Source organism: Eulemur rufifrons, chromosome 4 (assembly GCF_041146395.1).
Source record: "Eulemur rufifrons isolate Redbay chromosome 4, OSU_ERuf_1, whole genome shotgun sequence".
Lineage (NCBI taxonomy): Eukaryota > Metazoa > Chordata > Mammalia > Primates > Lemuridae > Eulemur > Eulemur rufifrons.
This window is the reverse complement of record NC_090986.1, coordinates 24978727-25002203: the sequence shown is the minus strand read 5'-3', so window position 1 is coordinate 25002203 and position 23477 is coordinate 24978727. Positions and strand designations below refer to the sequence as shown.

Below are 23477 nucleotides of genomic sequence, written 5' to 3'. Positions count from 1 at the left end.
TTCGTGTTAAGAGTATACTTGACTCAAACAATGGATTAGAAATTGTTCCCTCCTCCTCTATTTTTTGAAAGATTGGTATTATTTCTTCTTTAAAGTTTGAGAGAATTCACCAGTGAAACCATCTTGGTCTTGGAGTTTTTTTTAGTAGGGTGGGTTTTGATGACAAATTCAGTTTCTTTGATCACCATAAGGCTATTAATAGTTTTTGTTTCATCTGTGTTAGTTTTTATAAGTTATGTTTGTTAAGGAATTTGTCCATTTCTTCTTCAATGCTGAATTTGTTGGCATGAAGTTCATAATATCTTATTATTCCTTTAATGTTTGTAAGATCTGTAAAAGGAATATTTTATGAAAAGGAAAGGAAAAAGGTTTCCTTTCTAATATTGATAATACGTGTTTTCTTTTTTCCGCTTTTGATCATTAGAGTTTGGTCAATTTTGTGGGTCTTTTTATGGAACCAACTTATGGATTCCTTAATGGTTTCTATTTTTTTCATTATTATTTGATTGATTGCCACTCTTTATTTCCTTTCTTAGACTTACTTTGGGTTTGCTTTGTGCTTTGCTAGCTTCTTAGGGTTGAACTATTATTGATTTAAGGTCTTTTTTCTTTTTTCAAATATAAGCATATAAAGCTACCCCTTTCAGAAAGTTTTGGTTTACTTTCATTATAATTTGAAGTATATTCTAATTTCCTTTCTGACTTCTTCTGTGATGCATGGATTATTTAGATGTGTTTTGTTTAATTTTCAAATATTTGGTGGTTTCCAGGTACCTTATTACTGATTTCTAATTTAATTCCATTGTGATAAGAAACAAACATACTGTATGTGATTTCCTTCTTTTTAAATTTATTTAGACTTGTTTTGTGGTCCAGCATGGTATCTGTTTTGCTAAATGTTCTATGTATACTTGAAAATAAGATGTATTCTGCAGTTGTTGGTTGTTAATAGTCTGTTAGTTTTTCCGTAAGTTACTGAGGGGAGAGTTGTTAAGGTCTTTGAATACCTATTGTGGAGATTGTGAATTTTCCTCTCTAATATTGTCAATATTTCCTTTGTGCCTTTTGAAGCCATGCTATTAGCAGCCTGCACATTTATAACTGTTAAGCTCTTCTGATGAGTTTGCACTTTTATCCTCATGCAGTATTCTTGTTTATCACTGGCAATACTCTTGAAGTTTTGTTTATTTGATATTAATAAAGCCTCTGCCTTGATCTTATTGCTTGCATGGTGTATCTTTTTCATCCATTTACTTTCAATGTCTTTGTGTCTTTTTTTTTTTTTTTTTTTTTGAGACAGAGTCTCACTCTGTTGCCCAGGCTAGAGTGAGTGCCGTGGCGTCAGCCTAGCTCACAGCAACCTCAAACTCCTGAGCTTAAGCGATCTTCCTGTCTCAGCCTCCCGAGTAGCTGGGACTACAGGCATGCACCACCATGCCCGGCTAATTTTTTCTATATATATTTTTAGCTGTCCATATAATTTCTTTCTATTCTTAGTAGAGATGGGGTCTCGCTCTTGCTCAGGCTGGTCTCGAACTCCTGAGCTCAAACGATCCGCCCACCTCGGCCTCCCAGAGTGCTAGGATTACAGGCGTGAGCCACCACGCCCGGCCTCAATGTCTTTGTGTCTTTATGTGTAAAGTGTGTCTCTTGTAGACATCATATAGTTGGAACTTTTTTGTTTTAAATTAATTTTGATAATTCTCTTTTGTTTGGAGTGTTTAGTTCATCAGTATTAATGTAATTATGGATAAGGTTATATTTAGGTCTATCATTTTACTATTGTTTTCTTTTTTCCCTTTTGTTTTTGATTCTTTGAACTTCCCTTCTTGCCATCATTTGATTATCTGAATATTTCTAGTATTCTATCTGAATTTCTCTGTTTGCTTTTTGCTTTATCTTTTTGCATGAGTGTTTCAGTGGTTGCTCTAGAGGTTACAATATACGTCTTTTCCTTTTCCCATCTAGTTGGAATTAATACTGTACCATTTCATGTAAGATGTAGAAACCCTGCAACTATATAGTTCTGTATACTCCTTTCTATATAATTGTCATATATATTATATCTGCACATGCTATAAATACTTGATATGTTACACTTTTCACTTTAATCATTTATAATGTGTTTTTAAACAATTAACAAGGAAAAGACTTCTGTTTCTCTAATCATTTATCATTCTTGATGCTCTTCATTCCTTCCTTAAGATCTGAGGAGTCATTAGGTTTTCTTTCCTTTCAGCCTGAGGAACTTTAGAGTTCAGTATAGGCTTGCTGTTGACAAAGTCTCTTAGTTTTCTTTTATCTGAAATGTCTTAAATGGTATTTTTGCTGGATATAAAATTTTGGTTCAACAGTGTTTTTCTTTCAGCATTCAACTGATGTTCTATTTTTTTGATGTCCATTGTTTCTGATACGAAGCCAAGGAATCATTCAAATTTTCCTTCCCCTGTTTATAATGTGTCATTGTAAACATTTTGGAGGGGGCAGTTTTCAGGATTTTCTCTTTCTGAAATAACTGAAAATGGAAAGTAACATTCCTCTGTGGTGTGACTTTCTTTGCATTAATTCTGCTTGATGTCTACTGAACTATTAAAAACTTTAATTTGGGGAAATTTTGGCCATGCTTTCTTAATATATATTTTTTTCTGCTTCATTATTTCTTCTTTTCTTCTGTGACTTAAAATATTAGACATTCATATTATCTCACATGTTTTTGAGGCTGTGTTAATTTTTAAAAATCTTTTTTCCATTTAAAATATCTTTTTAACTTACTTTCTTCAGATTGATAATTTCTACTGATCTGTCTGTAAATTCACTGACTCTTTCCTCTGTCATATCTATTGTGCTGTTAAGCCCATCAGTAAATGTTTTATTTATGATATGGAAATTTTCAGCTTTAGAAATTCCACATTTTTTCTTTTAATGGTTTCTCATTTTCTGCTGAGAGTTATATTTTTATTCATTGTAAGCATATATCCCTTTATGTCATTGAGCATGGTTACAGCTGCTCTAAAATTCACATCTATGTTAATAACCAGTGGGTACCAAGAAAAACAAAAATTCACGTCTGCTATTTCCAACATCTTGGTGATCTCAGGGTTGTTATTTGTTAATTATCTTTTCTCTTAATGGGTCTCATTTTCCAGTATTTTTATAAATTTTTTTTATCATTTTATTTATTTTGTAACTACTTATATACAAGTCTTTATTTATTTTTTCATTTTCTTTTTCTTTTTTTTTAATTTCAACATATTACGGAGGTACAAATGTTTAGGTTACATGTATTGCCTTTGCCCCACTTGAATCAGAGCTTCAAGCATGTCCATCCCCTACATGGTGTTCACTGCACCCAGTAGGTGTGTATATACCCATCTGCCCAACACCCGATGAATGTTACTACTATATGTGCACTTAAGTATTGATCAGTTAATACCAGTTTGATGGTGAGTACATATGGTGCTTGTTTTTCCATTCTTGTGATACTTCACTTAGTAGAATGGGCTCCAGCTCTATCCAAGGTAATACAAGAGGTGCTAGTTCACCATCATTTTTTGTGGCTGAGTAGAACTCCACGGTATACATATATATATTTTTTATTTTTATTTTTTTGAGACAGAGTCTCGCTTTGTCACCCAGGCTGGAGTGAGTGCTGTGGTGTCAGCCTAGCTCACAGCAACCTCAAACTCCTGGGCTCAAGCGATCCTCCTGCCTCAGCCTCCTCAGTAGCTGGGACTACAGGTACACACCACCATGCCTGGCTAATTCTTTCTATTTTTAGTAGAGACAGGGTCTCACTCTTGCTCAGGCTGATCTCAAATGCCTGAGCTCAAGCAATTCTCCTGCCTCAGTCTCCCAGAGTGCTAGGATTACAGGCGTGAGCCACTGCACCTGGACTCTAGGATTTTTTAAATGTTAAGAATTTTACATCATATTATATTACTACCTCAGCCTCTGTAGTAGCTGCAACTACAGGCATGTGTCACCACTCCTGGCTAATTTTTCTTTTCTCTCTCTCTCTCTCTCTCTCTGTCTCTCTCTCTCAATAGAGACAGAGTCTCACTTTTGCTTAGGCTGGTGACTCCTGACCCCAAACGATCCTCCTGCCTTGGCCTTTGAGAGTGCTAGGATTATAGGCATGAGCTGCTGCGCCTGGCCCAGTTGTAGAAATTTTAAGTGATGTCAGACCCAGAGTAGAAATGCAGCCATTAGTTGAGGCTTTTGTGTCCCAGTGATATTAGAAATAATACTTTTCACATTCATTTTTAAAGACCTGTTTTAAAATAGAATTGTACTATTTTGTCAAATATCCAAGTAGTACAATTTGGCTAGCACCTCCCAATACCTTTGGCATAGATAGCCAAAAAGATCCAGGTAAGAACTACTGAGAAATAGTATCTGCTTCAAAATGATCTGACACCAGTACTCTGATATACTTAGTTAAATGCAAGAAACTTACATCTCATGAGACCATAAGCCTAAAATAAAATGATTGGATTTTTTTTTTTTTAAAGATCATGAAGCACTGATTTGGGGTTGGGGCTGGGGCTGGGTGGGGAGGGAGAGAGGCTGGTGCTTGCTAAGCGAGAGCTCCTGAGGCTCTGGGAACAGAGTCCCGACCTCCCTTCCTCTCCCAGCAGCCTCACGCCCGTTGCACGTGTTTATGCTGTGTTATCCTCAGACTAAGGCTGACTGCTCGTATATTGCTAAGATGTCATATGATTTTTAAGAATTTGGAAGCTTTGAGCTTTCTAGATAAGTTCTATACAAATTTAAGTATTTCAGCTGTCCTTGAATCTAAGAATATGAGGAACATATTATTTTGCAAGTGTTCAAACTCTAGATATTTGCTCTTTTGGTGTGTCATCTAGATCTGTTAAGTGACAGTGTTTATAAAATAGCATTTTGTCAGTGAGATGGCTGGCTCAGAGATGTGTTAAGCCATGCATGGCAGGCTTATTTATAAATTAGCATTTAAAACATGATTTCTGGATCAATTGGGAGTAGCTTTTATCTATATTGTCAGATTTTTCTGTGGTGAATGGTAATTAATGTGATTTATTTAATATGTAAATACTAAAAATGTCAAGGATTACAATCAAGTTCTTTGCTAATATGCTACAATTTTGCTCATTACTATGCTTATTCTTAATTCAACACAGTAGTTACTCACTTTGGGTGTTGCTGTGTTAGTATCTTTCTCCAGGCTAAGAACGTTTACTCACTGTGGCCACTAGATGTCGAAGATGCCTTTCTTCTGAAAAGTTGCCTGCTTTGATCACTGGGTTGATAGAATGAATCGTGGCCATTCTGAGCTAGAAAGGGACAGACCGTGTCATGTCACTCTTAGCCTCTTCAAGGTGTGACTCTATAGGTCTTCCAAAGAGTCAGAATCAGCCAATGCAGTTTATTTAACTTTTGAACAGTTAACCTGGAGAAGACCTATCAGTGTGGATGTTCTCCGAACCTTATTCAGAGTTAATTCTAACATCAGCGCTGCAGGAAGAATGCCTCTTTTTCCTGAGGAACGCTTCAGGGACAGCCTTACTGTAGCCTCCAGGTCTGTTCTCCTTACGCTGCCAACAGCATCTTTCAGGGCACCTGTGATGGCAGCCGGGCCTCCCTGGTTACAGGTCTTTTTTTGGCTCCGTCTGTTTATGGCTTTCCTACTAGGGCATCCTAAGGCGTCTTCTCTTTTCCTTAGTTTCAGCTGAATTTTCCTCTCATTAGAGAGAAACACAGTTTCTCCTTTTAGTTCAGCTTTAAAATCATCACTCTTTCACTTGTAGTTGGTTCACCTTGTCCTCTTTTTATCTCTAGGCTTTCTTCTGATAATAGGTCAACACCTGGTATTGTTTTTAAGGAAGTTATGTACACTCACTTGCTTGGATACTCTTGGGAACTTTTTCTAATCTTGGACTAAAGCAGTTGGGCTTTTGCGGCCAGAAGGCTGCCTTCTACATTTTCTCCTGCTATCTCTGTGTGTTCAGTGTGTTAGGAATAAGTTTGTTCAAATATGCTTGCCTCTCTCCCCTTTCTCTTGGACAGTGTACCTCCAAACAGAAACTTTCCTTCACAAAAGTGTTATAGAGAGCGCTGTTTCCTGTAACAGTCATGACTAAGCACTTGTGACTTACAAGTTTGATGATTACTCACGAGAAAAAACCCCTTTAAATGCAATAACTAATATCTGTTATTACAGTTGTCATTTATAAAACAGGTTTTTTGTACATTCACTCCTTTAATTCTTTTTCCCCTCATTTATACAAAACACAAATTTTATCATGCTAATCATTTTTAGGTGTACAATTAAGTGGCATTAGGTACGTTCACAGTGTCATGTGACCACTACCACTGGCTACTTTGAGAACTCCTTCATCACCCCAAACAGATGCTCATGTTATGATGCTACCATTTTGCAATAAGGAAACTTAGGCTTATGTAGATGAAGCAAGTAGTCCAAGGCCCACATGTGAGTGTGTAGATCTAAATCAGTTAATATAAAAAGATAATCTTATGACTTGGAGAAAAGATTATTATATCATGATGCCATTTTCACATGTACACATGTTCCTAGGAAGTCCAGAAGGACCAAAATGTTAAAGATGATCATTTGTGAATAGGATCAGCATCTGTCAGTTTAATACCTATATAGTATTCCAGTATGCATGTGTTCATTATTACTTTTCTAATTGTGTTTTTCTTTCTCTGTAAGAGTCAGGCACGGTGGCTCATGCCTGTAATCCTAGTACTTTGGGAGGATGAGGCAGGGGGATTATTTGAGGTCAGGAGTTTGAGAACAGCCTGAGCAAAAGTGAGATCCCATCTCTACAAAGAAAAGGATCATTTAATTTTAAGTTATAAAAGCAATACACGTACATGGTAAAATTTCACAGTTTTAGGATAGAATAAAATAAATAGCAACAGTATCTGCCACCCCCCCAACATCTTATTCCCTACTGTTAACTACTTTTTTTGTTTGTTTTGTTTATTTTTTAGAGACAAGGTCTCACCATGTTGCCCAGGCTGGAGGGCAGTGCTATTCATGGGCATGATCATAGCACACTATAGCCTTGAACTCCTGGGCTCAAGCAATCTTCCTGCCTTAGCGTCCCAAGTATCTGGGACTATAGGCATGTGCCACCGTGCCTGGCTTTAACCACTTTTTATAATTTCTGATGTTAGTTCTGGTGGTTACCACCATAATTCAAATGAAAATATGTCTTCCTCTAGGTCTTGATTTATTCAGTCTAGGCAGTGTCCTTTTTCTGCCTGCTGTAGAAAAGGAAAAATTGAGTAGATTTCACTAGTTTCTTCTGTTCTTTCTCACCTTCATTCTTGGTAGGGTATAGTATTCTTGGATATTTTGGTTATATTTATAGCTTTAATATGATATACATAAATATTTGTAGTACTTAAATTATGTTCTCTAGGTATGATTGTAGATAGTTAGGAAATGAAAGCCATTTAGTAGACTAATGCAGTATGAATATATAGCTGCAGGATCAAGTTATGTGTTTGAAATCTTAAAGGAAACACAGTCATGTCACCAACTAGTCAAGGTATCAGACACATGGAGTTGTTCACAGATAGCTACGTATTTAAAAAATTTAAATTTTTATCTAAAAATATTACGGGGGTACAAATGTTTTTGGTTACATGGATTGCTTTTGTGATGTTTGAGTCAGGGTTATAAGTGTGCCCATCACCCAGATAGTGTTCATTATACCCATTAGGTCTGTGGTCCCCAATCCCTGGTCTGTGGACCGGTACCAGTCCTCAGCCTATTAGGGACCAGGCCGCAGAGCTCTGGCTAGGTGAGCCAGCAAAGCTTCATCTGTATTTACAGCTGCTCCCCACAGCTCACATCACTGCCTGATCTCTGCCTAGTACCCCCCACCCCCCATGGAAAATTGTCTTCCATGAAACTGGTCCCTGGTGTCAAAAGGGTTGGGGACCACTGTGTTAGGTAGGTTTTCACCCATCCCCTCCTCCTCCCTCCCCAGACGGCCACATTTTTAATACCCTTTTCATTTACAGCAGGACTTTTTTGGTAAGCTGCCCTTCACCTCAAGCTAGTTACTGTTTCTTTTTGCCAGAAGAATCCTGTCTTACTAAGAACATCTGATATTTTTAATGATACAGTTAGTGTAAATGAAATCCATTCTCTTTGTGAAGATATTCCTCAGCTCTGTAGCTCCAGCCTCAGCCTAGGGCTGCTGCACACCTTTGTTCCAGGAGTCCTTTCACTGCCTTTTGGAGTAGTTCTGTCTTCTTTTTTAGAAATTTTTTTTTTTTTTTTTGAGACAGAGTCTCACTCTGTTGCCCAGGCTAGAGTGAGTGCCGTGGCGTCAGCCTAGCTCACAGCAACCTCAAACTCCTGAGCTCAAGCGATCCTCCTGTCTCAGCCTCCCGAGTAGCTGGGACTACAGGCATGCGCCACCATGCCCGGCTAATTTTTTCTATATATATTTTTAGCTGTCCATATAATTTCTTTCTATTTTTAGTAGAGGTGGGGTCTCGCTCTTGCTCAGGCTGGTCTCGAACTCCTGAGCTCAAACGATCCGCCCACCTCGGCCTCCCAGAGTGCTAGGATTACAGGCGTGAGCCACCGCGCCCGGCCGTTTTTTAGAAATTTAATGTCTTCATCTTTCTTGGATTCCTTCTTTATTTTGCTTAAAGTACATCCTCAAAAAGTGGTGTGAATACCACTGATGCTAGAAGGGACTATTGCAACTTCTCAGAAATTCTGGGGAAAAATGATTTTTAACCTAGACTTTTATGTATAGCAAACTGAATTAGGGTAAGGGATCAGTGTAATTATTTAGAAGTTTTCATTTTTCAGTGTTCTAGAGACACTTAGAAGAGCATTGGAATCACCTGCTATTTAAAAGTTTAGAAGAATATCTATGGAAAGCCTGTTGCCTTATTGGGAGGTGGCTTTTTGACACCTTTCTCTTTGAAAATGTTCTGTTTAGATTTCCTGTCTCTGTTGGGCTCAGGTTGAGATGTTCTCTTGAGTTTTCCAATTTATTTGTAAAGAATTTAGCAGTCTCTCATTTTAATTTCTCAGTATTTATGGGCCTCATTTATTTTTCATTTTGTGTATTTGAGCTTCTTTTTCTTGCTTAGGGTAGAAGTGTTTTTTATTGTTTTTTTGCCAAGAAACAGCTTTTTGGCTTAGTTCTGTTCTTTTTCTGTTCCATCAATTTGTTTTGGTCCTACAATTCACCTTTCTCTCCTAACTTTGAATCATGTGATTAATTCATTTTTCTCCCTTAGTTTATTGAACCACTGAGGCCCTGAATTGTCCTCTCAGCATTGCTGGAACTGTGTCCTATCAGTTCTGAAAGGCAGTGTTTTCATTGTTTTTATTTTCTAGAGATTTTTGCAATTTTTATATTTCTTCATTGTCTTAAGAGTTGCTGGAGAGTTTTAAAACTTCTAGGTAGAAGGTCCTTTTATTTTCTGATTTATTATTGATTTCTAGTGTTTTTTTGATCAGAGAATGTTGGTTTTACTAGTTCTGTTGTTTTGACCTAATGTGGCCAACTCCATGAATCTTCCCTAGGGACTTGAAGAGTGAGCGTAGACTCTCTTGTTTCTGGGATAGTTTGGCCTGTCAGTCAGCCCTGTCTTACATTTGGTCTTCCTTTTCTTGCTTTTTTTGGGGTCCACTTGCTCTATTATGAACAGAGAGGCAGAATTCTCTGCTCCACCAGTGTGTATAAGTCCCTCCTAGTATCTTTTATAATTTCTGCTTTATAAATGTTGCTGTTTTGATACACACTGTGTCTTTGATGTGATTTCTACTCTTTCACATAAAGTCCCCCTTTTTTGCCATTTGTTTTTGACTTAAATTCTAATTTATCTACGGTTAAAATTGTAAACTAAATGTTATTTGCATTTGCCTGGTAAAACTTTGACCATAGTTTTATTTTCAGCTTTTTAAAATCACTTTGTTCCAGGTGTGTCTCTTTCAGAGTTGGGTTTTGCTTTGTGATCCAATATGAAATTCTTTTAAATAGGTGAGTTAAACACATTTACACTTATGGATGTGACAGGTGTTTGGTCTACACTCTGTCATTCTACTTTGCTGATCTTTTTGCTATTTGGCCTGTATTGTTTTGTGTACTATCCTGATATTTAGGAAGGTTCGCATTTTTGTACTGGGTTATTTTTATAGTTTTATTAACTTAGCCTTCTTTCTTTGGCAATATCCATTGGTTTCCTACCGTGAGGAACAATTTTGTGTGCTTCCTCCTTTTCCTTAAATTTTTTAAGGAAGTTCTGTTTAGGACTTGCCTTTGTAATATTACTCACCTTTAATAGTGGCTGATGTTTTCTGATTGCTTCAGCTGCAGTAGGTGGGAATGAATGAATGAACTTGCCCTGTCATTCTCTCCCCTTTCTTCTGCCATGTTTTGTAAGCTGTATCCCTTCTGCACTGTCAGGACACACATTCCGCTTTGTGTAGTCCTGGCTTTACATGAAATAGAGTCAGTGTGTACAGGCCCTCCTTGGCCGCAGTTTCTCTAGCCATCTCTAGGTGAGTTCATCCTATAGTAGTTTCTTTTCCTCAAGGAGGTCCTGGGAGAATTTTCTCTGATTTCTTCTGTGTTCAAAACAGTTTTCTTTTATACTTGCAGGATGGCTTGGCTGGATAATAAAGCTCTTCGCTCACACTTTTCCATATACCTTGTAGTTATTGCTCCATTCTCTTCTGGGACTGACTTTTGCTGTGGAAAATCTGGGGCCAGGTTTTTTATTTTTGGCCTGGCCACCCGAAGAGCCTCTATCTTCAAGTCTGGTAATGATGCTGGACGTGTCTTGGTGTTGACCATCCTCAGCCAGTCTGCCCTGGCACCTGCTGTGCCTTTTCAGTCTCTAGATTCATCTTTCACTTCAGGAACGTTTTCTTAGATTTAATCTGTTTTGTCGTCTTCTATTGGTTTGGTTTTATGCATAAAAGTTATACATGGATTATATTTCCTTTGCCTGTCACCTTTAGCTGTAATGTTTTCTGTTGTTCTTTTGAACTGTTTCCATTTCATTTTGTTAGGTCCTTAATTTTTTCCCATTTCGTCTTCCTTGTGTGCCTTCTCATTTCACTTCTGCATCTCCAATAGTTTTGATTTGTTCTTATTTTTTTTGAGTCCTTACTGCTCACATTTTTATCTCCCCCTTGTCTCAGACTCTCTTTCCTGAGTTCTATTCTGCTTTGTGATTATCCTTAATAGAAGTGATTGGATTAAGCTTTATAATTCAAACCATGATACTTGCTCAGAATTTTCACGTATTCTTTGGCTATTGTTTTTTTGACGCAAGCTTGGGGTAAGTTGTATTCTTTTCCTGATATAATTTAGAAATTAAATATCTTTTAACTGATGCTGTTCCAGGTTTTTTCTTTGTTTTTTTTTTTTTTTTAAATAATTGGATTACCCTGCCCTAGTTATTTGTAGGGACATTCCTTCGTGTGTGTGTGTGTCTGTGGTGCTGGGGCCAGGACAGGATTCTGTACTTAACAATGATGATACTCTTTGCTTCACTATTTCCACACATGTTCTGCTTCCTGCTAAGATGGCTTTCCTGTGGAGCCCCTCCCTTCTGCTTCTCTGAACCCAACCATGGCCAGGTCATCTGCTGCCAGCCCTGCTCGCCCCTCTGCCACCTTCCTAGCTGCACGAAAGGCGTGTATCTTTTGCACTTCAGAGTGATCCCTCACCTTCAGGGAGCATAGAGTTGCTGCTCTTCTCTGGGACCTGCTGCCTGGGGCTGCTCGGCCATTCTCTCTGTGTCCTCCTCCTGTCCTGTTCCAGAGAGGCCTCTGCTTTACCTCCACCATGTCTGCTCCAGAGGTCCTTGTCCTTGTACTATGCAAAGGATACAGTTTGTCACTTTGGGGTGAGCCCACACTCATAGAAAGTGTATTTTGTTGGCATTGTCTGTGATCTTTTACCACTGGGTTTTCTGTTTGCTTCCCCTCTCATCTTGGATCCATGGCTGATATTAGCAGCTTTTAGGAGCTTTTTGTACAGTTTCTTTATATTGTTTTGCCGAAAATGGAGTTTGCAGGCTTCCCCCTGCCTGTTTGCCTTGTTTCTTTTGTATGATATCCAAGAGGAGAACATCAGAGTTCCATTGTGCACATTTCTATCGGAGGTCTGTTGTCTGATACACTGGACTCTTTAAAAGGATCTAAGGTCCATATGGAATAGACCTTCAGGGGAATGGGGGGAAGCCAGGAACATCTGTTAGGAAGGTGCTGGTGTGATTTTGCTGTGCGAATGGCGGCCTGCATCACAGTGGTAACTGTGGGAATGTGGCTATATGTTGAAGGAAAGCTGCCTTAGGACTTGCTAATGGATTGGTGGGTGAAAGGGGGAGAGTCACTTGTAGCTGTCTGTGCATTTCTGTCTTTCAGGTGCTTCTCTGTGTTGGGGGGGCTCAGGGCAGGCTTTAACTGGGTAGGACCTGTTCACAAGAAGATGTCCCCTAGGCCACTTGTCCAACTGCCAAGAGGAGTAACACTTTTAGAGTCCTTTAGTATGTTGAACTTCTAGGTGGGACCACTTTTTCCTTTTTTGTTCCAGGTCTGAGAGGTCCCGAGTGCCCTTTGGCTCTGCTCCACCTCTTCCTGGTCCTAGTGGCCATGGCAGGGCCCCTCCCCAGGCACACCTTGCACTGTCTAGACCCTGGTTCCTGGCCCTGGTTGGGGTTAGTGGCACAGCGAGCTCCCCCATACACAAGGGCTAGAACTCTCCAGCCATCTCTTAGTCACCTCACAGGCTGTCCTGGTGGTTGCCTGACAGCTACTCCTTGCCCAGCTGAGGGTCCTTGGCCAACAAGAATGGCCTCCAAATCTGCCAGGGCTTCTTCCAGTGTGTGTATGCATCATGGTTCTCTCTGCTTAGGTTTATTTATTATTAATAGGATCCTGCTTCCTTCCTCTCTTCCAGAAATTTATGAAAATTTCTGGTGTGCTATTTTCAGTGCTGCCATGGTTATATTATTTTTTATTTTTGTCATTTCGGTGGGAAAGAGGGTGAGCAAACTTCTGTCCTTACTATTTGCCATCTCTAGCTGGTTGTTCCCATTGCTTCTTAAGAATGAGAGGGGGATATAGAAGGAAACTAATTTGGGATAGATAAGATATTTTAGATTCAGAGGTTGGAAAATGAATTGGCTAATATATAATATGATATTCTTTGTCCAAGGCTGTAATATTTCTGGTTTATTCTACTTTTCACAGCTGCTCAGTTATGGTGATGGGATAAACATAATTGAGTGTCATTTAATTTTTTTTTTAAGATTCTCCCTTAGAGTGTGGAGTCTGAGAAAATATGATTAAAGATGATCTATCTAGTTTATGTCCATGAGAAGTCTTATATCATCCATTATTTCCAATTAGTTACTTGCAATCATGTGAAGATAGAAAACAACATACAACTTTTACATTTTTGTCTTACATTGGGAAAAATATGTCTACCTTAAATTTTAATAAAAATATAAAAGAGTGCTTTGGGGAGATATATTTAAGAATGAAAACATGTTTTTAATGTACAGTTTGCATAAGTAGCAAAATTTTGTATATTGAAATAGTTTCCCCTTGTATTTCTTCAAGGCATATTTCCTTACTCTAGGCTATGATGTTAAGTGTTATGAGTGTTAATTGTAAAGTTAAACCTCACTACTACTTATGATAGTTTTATTTGTGTACTAAATTGAAAGAAGTATTTTATGTCTCTGTGGATTAGGGTCACAATAATATTTAATATTAATATTTGATAGTAATACATTGAGACAGGAATTTGACTACCCCTGCCATATGGGCCAAAGGTGGAATTGGTTCATTTTTCTGTGTAGTGCAGGCTAGCTAAATTTGTTAGTCTTCCTCTAGTATCTTTTATCATTTTAATCTGTCCAGGGTACCTTTTACACTCCTTCCTTAGCTGTTGCTAAGATGAATGGTTTAAGCATGTTATCCAGAGAGCTGTCTTTTCACAGTGATGTGCATTTTCATAAAAACTAGAATTTGAATCGAACAATCTACTATTTTGGTTGTCTCTCCAGTTAGAACATTGAGAAAAATCTGTGTACGGGCTTCCCAGCCACCCCCAGATTTGGTGATTTAGTAAGAAGACACACAGGACTCAGCATATAGTTGTATCCAGTGCGCTAAGATTTATTCCAGAGGAAGAATACAGAGCAAAGTCAGCACAGGGAACAGGTGCAAGGGGGCAAATCTGGAGGAAAACAGGCCAGAGATTCGAAGAGTCCTCTCCCTGTGCTGTCCACCCAGGACAAGCTTAACTTTTTAAGCAACGAGAAATTCTACAACACGTGTGAAATGTTGTCTACCGGGGAACTTGTTAGAGTTTCTACTGGGGACTAGTCACTGGGCACCTTCTGCCTAGCCCATACCAAATTCCAGACTCCCAGAAGGAGCGATGTTTAGCATAAACCATACGGTTTGTACAGTCAGTTCAAGCGTATTGAGCCATTCTTATCTGGGAATGTTGGGAATACTCCAGAAATCCAACTTCCCAAACACTAGCCAGGGGCCAACCTTGTCAGCAGTCCTATCTACAGGGTATTAGATATCTAGATGCCTTGTATTTTCTAAATATTTAAAATACTCTAAAAGATATGTGGATTGTCACCAGATTTCTCATACTAGGATGGGATGTATTTTGTGTTTTGATTGACACTTTAAAAACAAAAATCAGGTTTGTATCAGTTGGTGTTGGAGCCTGTGGGTATCTCAGTCCTGATTGCCTACGGTTCCTCCGGCTCCCTTTTTAACCCTGAGATTCTTCCGCACTGTCAGCCCAGAGCTGACCATGCAGATTTTCTTTGCCACAGTCTCTTTCTGATGTAATAGTCCCTTTAGTCTTAGTAGTGGTAAGACTGCTCTGTATACAGTGCTGATGTTAAAATACCTAGAGGGTGTGGGGAGACAGTGTGGGCGGGCAGGTAAACAGCAGTGACTCTTGTTGGATGGGCATAATAAGCTACTTAACCTCAGCCTTAATTATGGCTTTTATACATTTTTGAATAAAATCATTAAGGTGATATCATTTAGGCTTTCGGCACTGATGGCAAAAGAGTGAAGGGGCTGGGGAGCATGACTTTATGATCAATTTTGTAGGCCAAGTAAAGGCAACCAATTGTAATTCCCTTTAACGGTATTATCTTAAACATATTTTGACAGCTATTCAGGATTATGAAACTGCTCAGGAACACAATGAAAATGATCAGCAGATTCGGGAAGGTCTAGAGAAAGCACAAAGATTATTGAAACAGTCGCAGAAACGAGATTATTATAAAATCTTGGGAGTAAAAAGGTGAATTACTAATTTAAAACTTGCACTGCTATTTTTAATCAACTGTTTTAAAGCTAATAACTGCTCTTTTTTCTTCTCTGATTCGTTTTCTTATGTAATTTCAGTTATACAGGTTAAATGCTAACAATCTTTAACATCACAAAGCTATTTTAATTATGTTATAGGCAAACCTGTTTGGTAGAGACTAGTAATGCAACAACAGAGAATTAGTAGTTGGTGACAAAGATAGGACACTGTAGCATGAACAGGTCCTAAGTCTAGGTTTTTTAAGAAGCATAGAGAGGTAGGAGTGAGCTTGCTTTCAGTTGGGATGGAGTGGGAGAGGAAATGAGCCTTCTCTAGGCCTAAAAGTAAAGTAGTATTTTTAGAATTAATTTGCAGGCACCAGGAAGTATATCATTTATTTGGTAGATGTTTTTATATAAGATCTACCTTCCCTATCAGTTTTTCAGTCAAAAGTCTGAAACTTTATTCTTGCTAATATTAAGTAAGCTAATGAAACAAAATTGAAAGTGGGGTTCAAAGAGTCAAAGTATCTTTTTAAAGGCCAAGAATTAGAGTTAAAAGATTCATCTATGTGAATTTTTTTAAGGAGAAAATTATAAAGATCAAGAGTACTTTACTTTAGCACCAATAATCTTAAAAGAAACCTGACCAGCTTTACTGATTATCCAGAACTGGCTGCCAAATCTTTGGCCTTTGATACCATTGGAACTATTAGAAAAAACAGGTTGTTACTTGCCAGTGGGATCTTAACTGGCTTTTCTAAGTTTTATGGCCCTGTGTTGGACACGTCTTAACTAGTGATTATTAATTTTATCACCTCGCAGAAATGCTAAAAAGCAAGAAATCATTAAAGCATATCGAAAATTAGCAATGCAGTGGCACCCAGATAACTTCCAGAATGAAGAAGAAAAGAAAAAAGCTGAGAAAAAGTTCATTGACATAGCAGCTGCTAAAGAAGTCCTTTCTGATCCAGGTATTGTTTGCCTTTAACATCTTTCTATTCTCTTGAGATGGTGGAACTGATGATAGATTAGCTCTTACTCCTGTGACCCGTCGTAGAGGCAGTGTCAGAGGTGGTGGAGAGCATGGTGGGTGTCCTCGCAGGACTGCTGGTTAGTGAGGGCTGGTGACCGGTCCTCGGCCTTGCAGCTTCCGAACTCCAGTTTTATGCCTGCCCTCGTCCGACTCTGGGGACGCTCGTGTGTGGTACAGTGAGAAGACCATCAAATGTGGAATCAGCAAGCCTGAGTCTGAATGTTTTTTCTACTTGGACAAGTTCTTAGAACTTTTTGGTTCTCAGTTTTTTTGCCACCTGTGATATGCAAAGCCCAACACTGAGTGTAACACAGTATCTCCCAGGTTTCTTCCAACTTCACAGTCAGTAATGAATTCTCTCCACCAAGCCGACAGGAGCTTGGTGAGGAAACAGCGTGCCAGGCTGCACTGCTCGCAGGGAGAAGAGCAGATAGCCAGCCCAGGCCTGCGAAGTCTTGTGTGTTCACCAGGAATCTTGCCCCAAATCAAATGATCATTAGTTTGATTGATACATGTGATCTTTTGTCAAACACTAATGTGGCCTGGAAAGTAAGATGGAGACAGGCTAGGAATTGAGGTAATATTGGACAATGCTTTGCTATTGCCGGAGGGAATTTAATGTTAAGCTGATACTGCTTTTTTGTGGCCTTCCGTGTCCATGGTAGCAGAAGCTCTGAACTGAGTTAGACAAATTCAACAAAAAGAAAGGAAATCAAGTTTTATTCCCATTTGGCAAATCTTTTTTAAGTACCTACTTATGCTATGGAATTGAAGTTAAATAATCCTTTGTTCTCAGGTAATTTATAATCCAGTAAGGGAGATAGAAATGTACCTTCCCTTATTAAGTAGTGTCTTGTTATTCAGCAAATATTGAGTGCTTATGATATTCCTTAAACAGTTCGATCCTCTGGTCCTGTGTAGTGCCCAGGTGGGGCAGCTCTATCCGACTGGGAGTCTGGAATCTTCTTAGGGGTGGGGCACTCTTCAGCAGAGCTTCAAGGTAGTAGGGAGCCAACTGGCACAGAGACATGCACTGAGAAAAGAACTGCAGGTCCGTTTTCCTGGCTTCTGTTCTTATTTTCAGGATGAACTCTCTTCTAAGTGCTCTAAAGACATTAGCTCTTTCTTCCGATCCCCGCGGCAGTCCTCACTTCCCACTTCTCCCACGTGTCTGCACTGTCTTCTCTGCTCAGGGCTGAGAGGCCCAGCAGTGGGGGCGTCAGTCACACAGTGAGCAGGAAAGGTGCGCCTCCTAGAGTTGTAGGTTATGGGGGCCTCTCTTCCCCCATGCCCAAGGAACCTTGGTGCTGTTGAGATTGATTAGTGAGACTCCAGAAAGCTCATTAGATGCTTGGGGGGTTGATGAGGTCATTGCCTGGCAGACCTCATTTCGGGGGATTAGGGTGGTGATGTGGCTGCTTTATTGGAAGAGCATGACTTTTGGAGGTCTCTTTCTCTGGAATTATTTTTTCCAAAGAATTCCTGGAGTAGCTACCAAACTTGGGTAGCTTCTTCTAGGGTGAGATTCAGGGGCCTGAATTTCAGTGAATTCCTATGTTTAATCCTGAACCTCACCTCCTGTGTGACTGGTGTTTCTCTAGTCTGTTTCTTCTGGGTGGGAATGGGAGAGCCAGGATTGTTGAATATCAGGCCCAACTGTTTTGATAAGTAAAAAGTAAGTAGCCCCTCAAACCTGATCCCCACCCCCAACCCTTTAGTTATTTCCTGGGTCTGAATTTCTTGGTTTCTTTCTAGAAATGAGGAAGAAGTTTGACGATGGAGAAGATCCCCTGGATGCAGAGAGCCAACAAGGAGGCGGCGGCAACCCTTTCCACAGAAGCTGGAACTCATGGCAAGGCTTCAACCCCTTCAGCTCAGGCGGACCATTTAGATTTAAATTCCACTTCAATTAAACCAACTGTTTTTCTGCTCTTCTTCCTTAATTTTTTTAAAGATTAAAAACAAAGAAACCTTGTTCTGGGATCCTAATGAAAAAAAAAATCTCAAATCTTTCAGTTTGTCCATAACCAAAGAGTTGTTTTAATAGGAAAAATCTGTTCTTATCCATGTTAGATTTAAGGTTGATGGGTTTGCGAAGGCAGAGAGGCGAGGAATGGCTGTTTCCGACAAAGCAGCCCGTACACATTTGGGCGTGGATGGAAGTGGTCTGAGGCAGGCTCTCCTGGGGAGGTGCTCCCGTCGTCTGTATTTTCCTGCACTGGAGCATTCTTCTCAGCGTAGAAATTCTCCTGCTCCCAGCCGTGCCGTAGCTGTCAGTGCCTACATGTGTAAGCAGGAGCCGTAATCTTCATGAGACTGAGTTATGTTTCAAAGTGCTTAAAGAGAATATGAACATTTAGAACTGTATGTTCTTAGGGACAAGTATGCTGAGATGTGGTCAGTCTAGTCATTTGCAAGTTAAGTCTTTAGTGCACATGCGTTTACACCTCTGCTAGTGTCATCACGGCTGTCACTAAAGAAGGCACAGAGTCCATCGTGTAGGAGACCTGCCACCAAATGGTAGTTGATGTATCCAGGTTTAGACTTTGGATTGATGTTAAACATATATATTTTTTTGTTTAGTACCTGCAGAATACTGAAAACCACTTAACTTGAATTTAAGTATAAATACTTATGGGCCCTTTTAATATTAAACACAAATTAAAAGTAATATGTAAATAGGTTCAGATAATAGTGGTATTATTTAAAATAATATTGCTGAAGAGCAGATTGCAATACTTTTTAAACAACTAAAGTTCTGGGTTGTTATATAGAATTTCCTGTAACAGGATTGGCTTAGAAATGTAAAGTTGCTCAGTCAACATAAACAAACACAGATGCCATGTGTACTACTCTTAATAGAGTGGGGCAGCTTCTCCTCCTCCTCCTCCATCTGGGCCTGAGCGCCTGGACTACAGGGACTCCCGTGTGGGACCTGTCGCTGGTGTGGGTGAAACAGCAGAGCTTCTCCAACAGACCTTGATGCCGCTAGATGTTCTCCTGCCTAGAAGAAAATAGAGCCTTGCAAATTTAGTCAGCTCGGGCTACAGCATTTCATTTGATAAGAGGGCATCTCTTGAGATATGTTTTAAGAAAATAACTATTTAAGAAGCGAACTATTCAGTCTTTATATGCCGGATAATTTTGGCCCTAGAAAATGAGTGTTACTTTAATCAAGAACATCAAATATTTATGGAACTATTGATGATGCATTTAAAATCTGAGCCAATTACTTTAGATAAGAATTACTACCTTTATTCTCAAAAAGATTTTGGGTTTTGCCTTGAACCATTTTAAGCATTAAAGGTTCCAATTTATTTTTATGAAATCAAGCATTTTCACTCACTGTGGGAGGCATCCTGACCACAAACATCTACAGCAGCCAAGCACAAGTCATTTTCTCCTACAGTCATGTCCTCAAACTTGTGGGAAGGACTTTTTTTTAACTGAGGGACAAAATAAATCACATAGTTGAATTGAGCAAAACAATTAAGTGCTTTTTGCATCTATTTAGGAGTCTATTTCCTACCAATAAACTTAACAATGCATTTTGAAAACCAGTGAACAGCTTGCAGCTTTCATTTTGTTTTAGTGTCTCAGTTCGAGCCAGTGTGAAAATAATTTCCAAGGTAAATTCATTTTTGTCTACGCGTTACTTAGTAATCTCATTACTTCCCTAGTTACAGCAATATTTTTTCCAATCTGGTTCCTTTTGTATATGATGTCCCTGTAAACTCTTTGAACCATAGTAAAGAATTTTCACACAGAGTAAAAAAAAAAAAAAAAAAAAGGAAATATCAAGTCACTTGCCTTTCCATTTAGAGGAGAGGATGAAAGTTGCCAACAAGAAGGAGCCAGAGGGTGTTTGGGATGGTTGAGGGCTGGGCCACACGGGAGACACATCCAGGGCCTTGTTGCATGACACCTGCCGCCTGGAGGCTTGTTTGTATTTTCATTTCTTCACTTGTAACCACCATAATTTCTATTCCTGAAGTCTTGCCATGGAGTTAGACAACTGAAATGGGCAGATAGTTACTTGCCTGTTTTCAGTGAAGAGAAAGGAGAAACTCTGGTGCCACGTGCCAGCGCCAGGGAAGGAAATGCGTTCTCTGCAGTCTGTTGTTTTGTGATTAACGAAGAAAGTAACGACCTTTCAGTGCCAGCCTGGACAGCCATCAGCAAGCCCCTGGTGTCCACCCAAACGGAAGGACGGTCCCTCCACGCTTTCCTCACAGAGTGACTGAGAAAAATCCTGGATGTGTAAAGGGATAGAACAGTCTTCCCTCCTGCCCGCCTGACAGAGGCCATCACGGTGCAGTGTAAAGGCAGACTACTGAAAGGGCACTTTACTGTTTGGGGCCGGCTGCTCTCACTTTTCTTTGGGGACTGTAGGTGCCAGGTAATCCCATGGCTCTTTCAGGAAAAGTAGAATCAGGCACCCTAGCCTTAGCTATCTTGTATTTCGTTCTTAAACTCTGCCCTTCCATTTTGGTGAGCTCCACAAGTGGAGCAACATCGTGGATATTTTCACAGCAAGAAGTATTAAACATCACCCTAGAAGCATTGTATTGATAAAACTGTTCTAAAAAGGGAGACTAAATTTAATTCCTGTTCTGAAAGTTTGTGCTTTCTTACCATGAATAGATGAAAACTTGGAAACAATTTTAATAGTTTAGTAATGTGAATTGGATGTAATACTAATTTTAAAATGTCTTTTTCTTTAGTCAGTATTAAAAGTCTATTTTAAATCAGTATGAAAACAAATTTTTGGAGCTCTGATAATGGAATCTAAAAATTATCTAGCTTTTTTTTTTTTTTTTTTTAAGAGAAAAATACAACTGATAACCAGGTCAAAAAGGTGGCCAATCAAATCACAACTTGAAATTGGCACCATTTTGTACTCATGGTGGGTAATGAAAAATTTCACCTTTAAAGGCATGAAATTGGTCAGAAGCTGTATTTGACATTTCCCATGAAAAGCACACAAGATGTGTAAGTTAAAAATGGCTCCTCAGGTCTGTGTGGGAGCCAACTGCCTTACAGATACAGGGCACTGGTGAGGGGTCTTGCAGAAGGTTTTCATTAAGTACAAATCAATGAGATAACCTAGAGAAATTCATGCAACTTTGCTGAATGTAGTTGACTTTTCCATATTTATAAAGGGGGAAGGCAAATGCTAATGTGTCAGTAACTAATATCCTTTTTCTAAATCAGATCATTCCTTTGTCAGTGGCAGTTTATCCTGTAATTTTAAATGATGTTAAGAGGTTGGGGTTATTCGGGTTTTTGTTTGTTTACAGATGATCTCATTTGTTGAATGATTTAAGAGTAAAATTAGCCACTGCGTGGCTTTGTGTATAGTAACAGGTTTTGTTGCACTTGTCTGTGGCTGAAACACTTACCTGCAGTGGAAAGCAGAGGATGGAGGAGGCAAAAATTTGGGATGTTTGATAAATTAAAATATTACTCTTACCATAAGGTTATCATTTGTTTTGAATGAGACAAGACTAAGTAACTTAATCCATCTCAACTTAGTGTTTTAATAAAAAAGGAACCTAATATTATTTGAAATGGGTCTCAGACATGTCTACAAATATGGGTAGTATTTTTATGCCCGTGTATTTTCACATTTAATAAAAATATTTATGCTCATATCAGTACTTTCTTGCTTTTGATTCATTTTTAGTCTTTGCGTGTAAGACATTCGAAGAAAGTCCACTTTAGGAGAAATCTATTTCCAGCTTTGCTTCACCCCAAATCAGTGACTGAGGTGACAAAATGGTTCTCCTTTAGATGAGTTGATAGGGAAGGTCAGAACACAAAAAGCAGAAATGGCTAAAATCTCGTAACCTCCCCCCGAAGTCCTAGGACAGCTAGGACTTAAAAAAGGGACAGTTCTTCCATTTCAATACTGTTAAAACCTAACACTTAAATTGGTTTTGTTAGAAGACTTTCCCTTGTGTACCCTATTTGTGCAACTCTGTCACAGTCCTGAGGACACCACAGCCTACCTCAGACTGCCAGCTACAAATAAAAGTAGCTTTCCTCTCAAGTCTGCATTCTGTGTATGTTAAAACTCAAGGCGAGCTTTAAATAGAACTTTTCCAGGACAGTCAATGCTTCCAAATGACATCTTAGCAATATGAGAGCCGTAGTCTGAGGATGACACAGCATAAACACGTGCAACGGGCGTGAGGCTGCTGGGACCTGGGAGAGGAAGGGAGGTCGGGATCCTGTTCCCAGAGCCCCAGGAGCTCTCGCTTAGCAAGCGCCAGCCTCTCTCCCTCCCCACCCCATCTTAAGGCTTACAGTTCACACCCCAGAGACCCTAAACCCTGCAAACCTTTTCCTACTGAGCAAATCCTTCCTTTGGAATGGCTGTATGATAAATAGAAGCATAACATGCACATTAATTTATTACCTCACACTAGGATTCCATCTCTAATGACGCACACAGGAAGACAGCTCTGGTTGCAGTGTGAACACACTTCCAACCTTCACTCACGTCTCTTTTTCCTGATCTGTGAAAGCAGCGGTTGAGTCTTCTGACAGGCATCACTCTGGCTGAGACAGTCCCAGGAAGAGCAGCCTCGGCTTGGAAGGGCCACTGGGAACATTAGTGTCAAAGTCCTGAGGAAATTGGAATTGAACATTTTTAAAAAGCATTAAGGAAGAAACTTACTTGCAGCATTTCTTAGTGGATTTCAACTGTTCTAAGTCTTCGGGGTATTCACAGATTTCCCTGTTGTTATAGGAGATTCCTACAGGTATACCTTAAGTACAACACGTGATTTGTTGGTACAGTTAAAAGGATTTCCCCCCTTACACTGGTTTCCTTAAATAGATGTGATTTTTCTCTATGTGAAGGATGCTTTAGAGAAAGCAAAGGAATAACTCTTCTAACAAATAGGCATTTCACTGTATCAAGTTTCTCTTAGGATTTTATTTTATTTTATTTTTTATTTATTTATTTTTTTTTTGAGACAGAGTCTCACTCTGTTGCCCGGGCTAGAGTGAGTGCCGTGGCGTCAGTCTAGCTCACAGCAACCTCAAACTCCTGGGCTTAAGCGATCCTCCTGTCTCAGCCTCCTG

General features: G+C 39.3%; 1 protein-coding gene across 1 annotated transcript in view; it reads left to right on the top strand.

Moving 5' to 3' along the window:
• The window catches only part of DNAJC3 (DnaJ heat shock protein family (Hsp40) member C3), an 89852-nt gene extending 68362 nt beyond the window's left edge, over positions 1-21490 (top strand). The window contains exons 10-12 of the mRNA XM_069467658.1: positions 15212-15344; positions 16175-16323; positions 18141-21490. Coding sequence (XP_069323759.1) covers positions 15212-15344; positions 16175-16323; positions 18141-18298 — 440 coding nt within the window. The 3' untranslated portion in view covers positions 18299-21490. The remainder of the gene's footprint in view (positions 1-15211; positions 15345-16174; positions 16324-18140) is intronic.
• The last annotated feature ends 1987 nt before the right edge of the window (positions 21491-23477 follow it).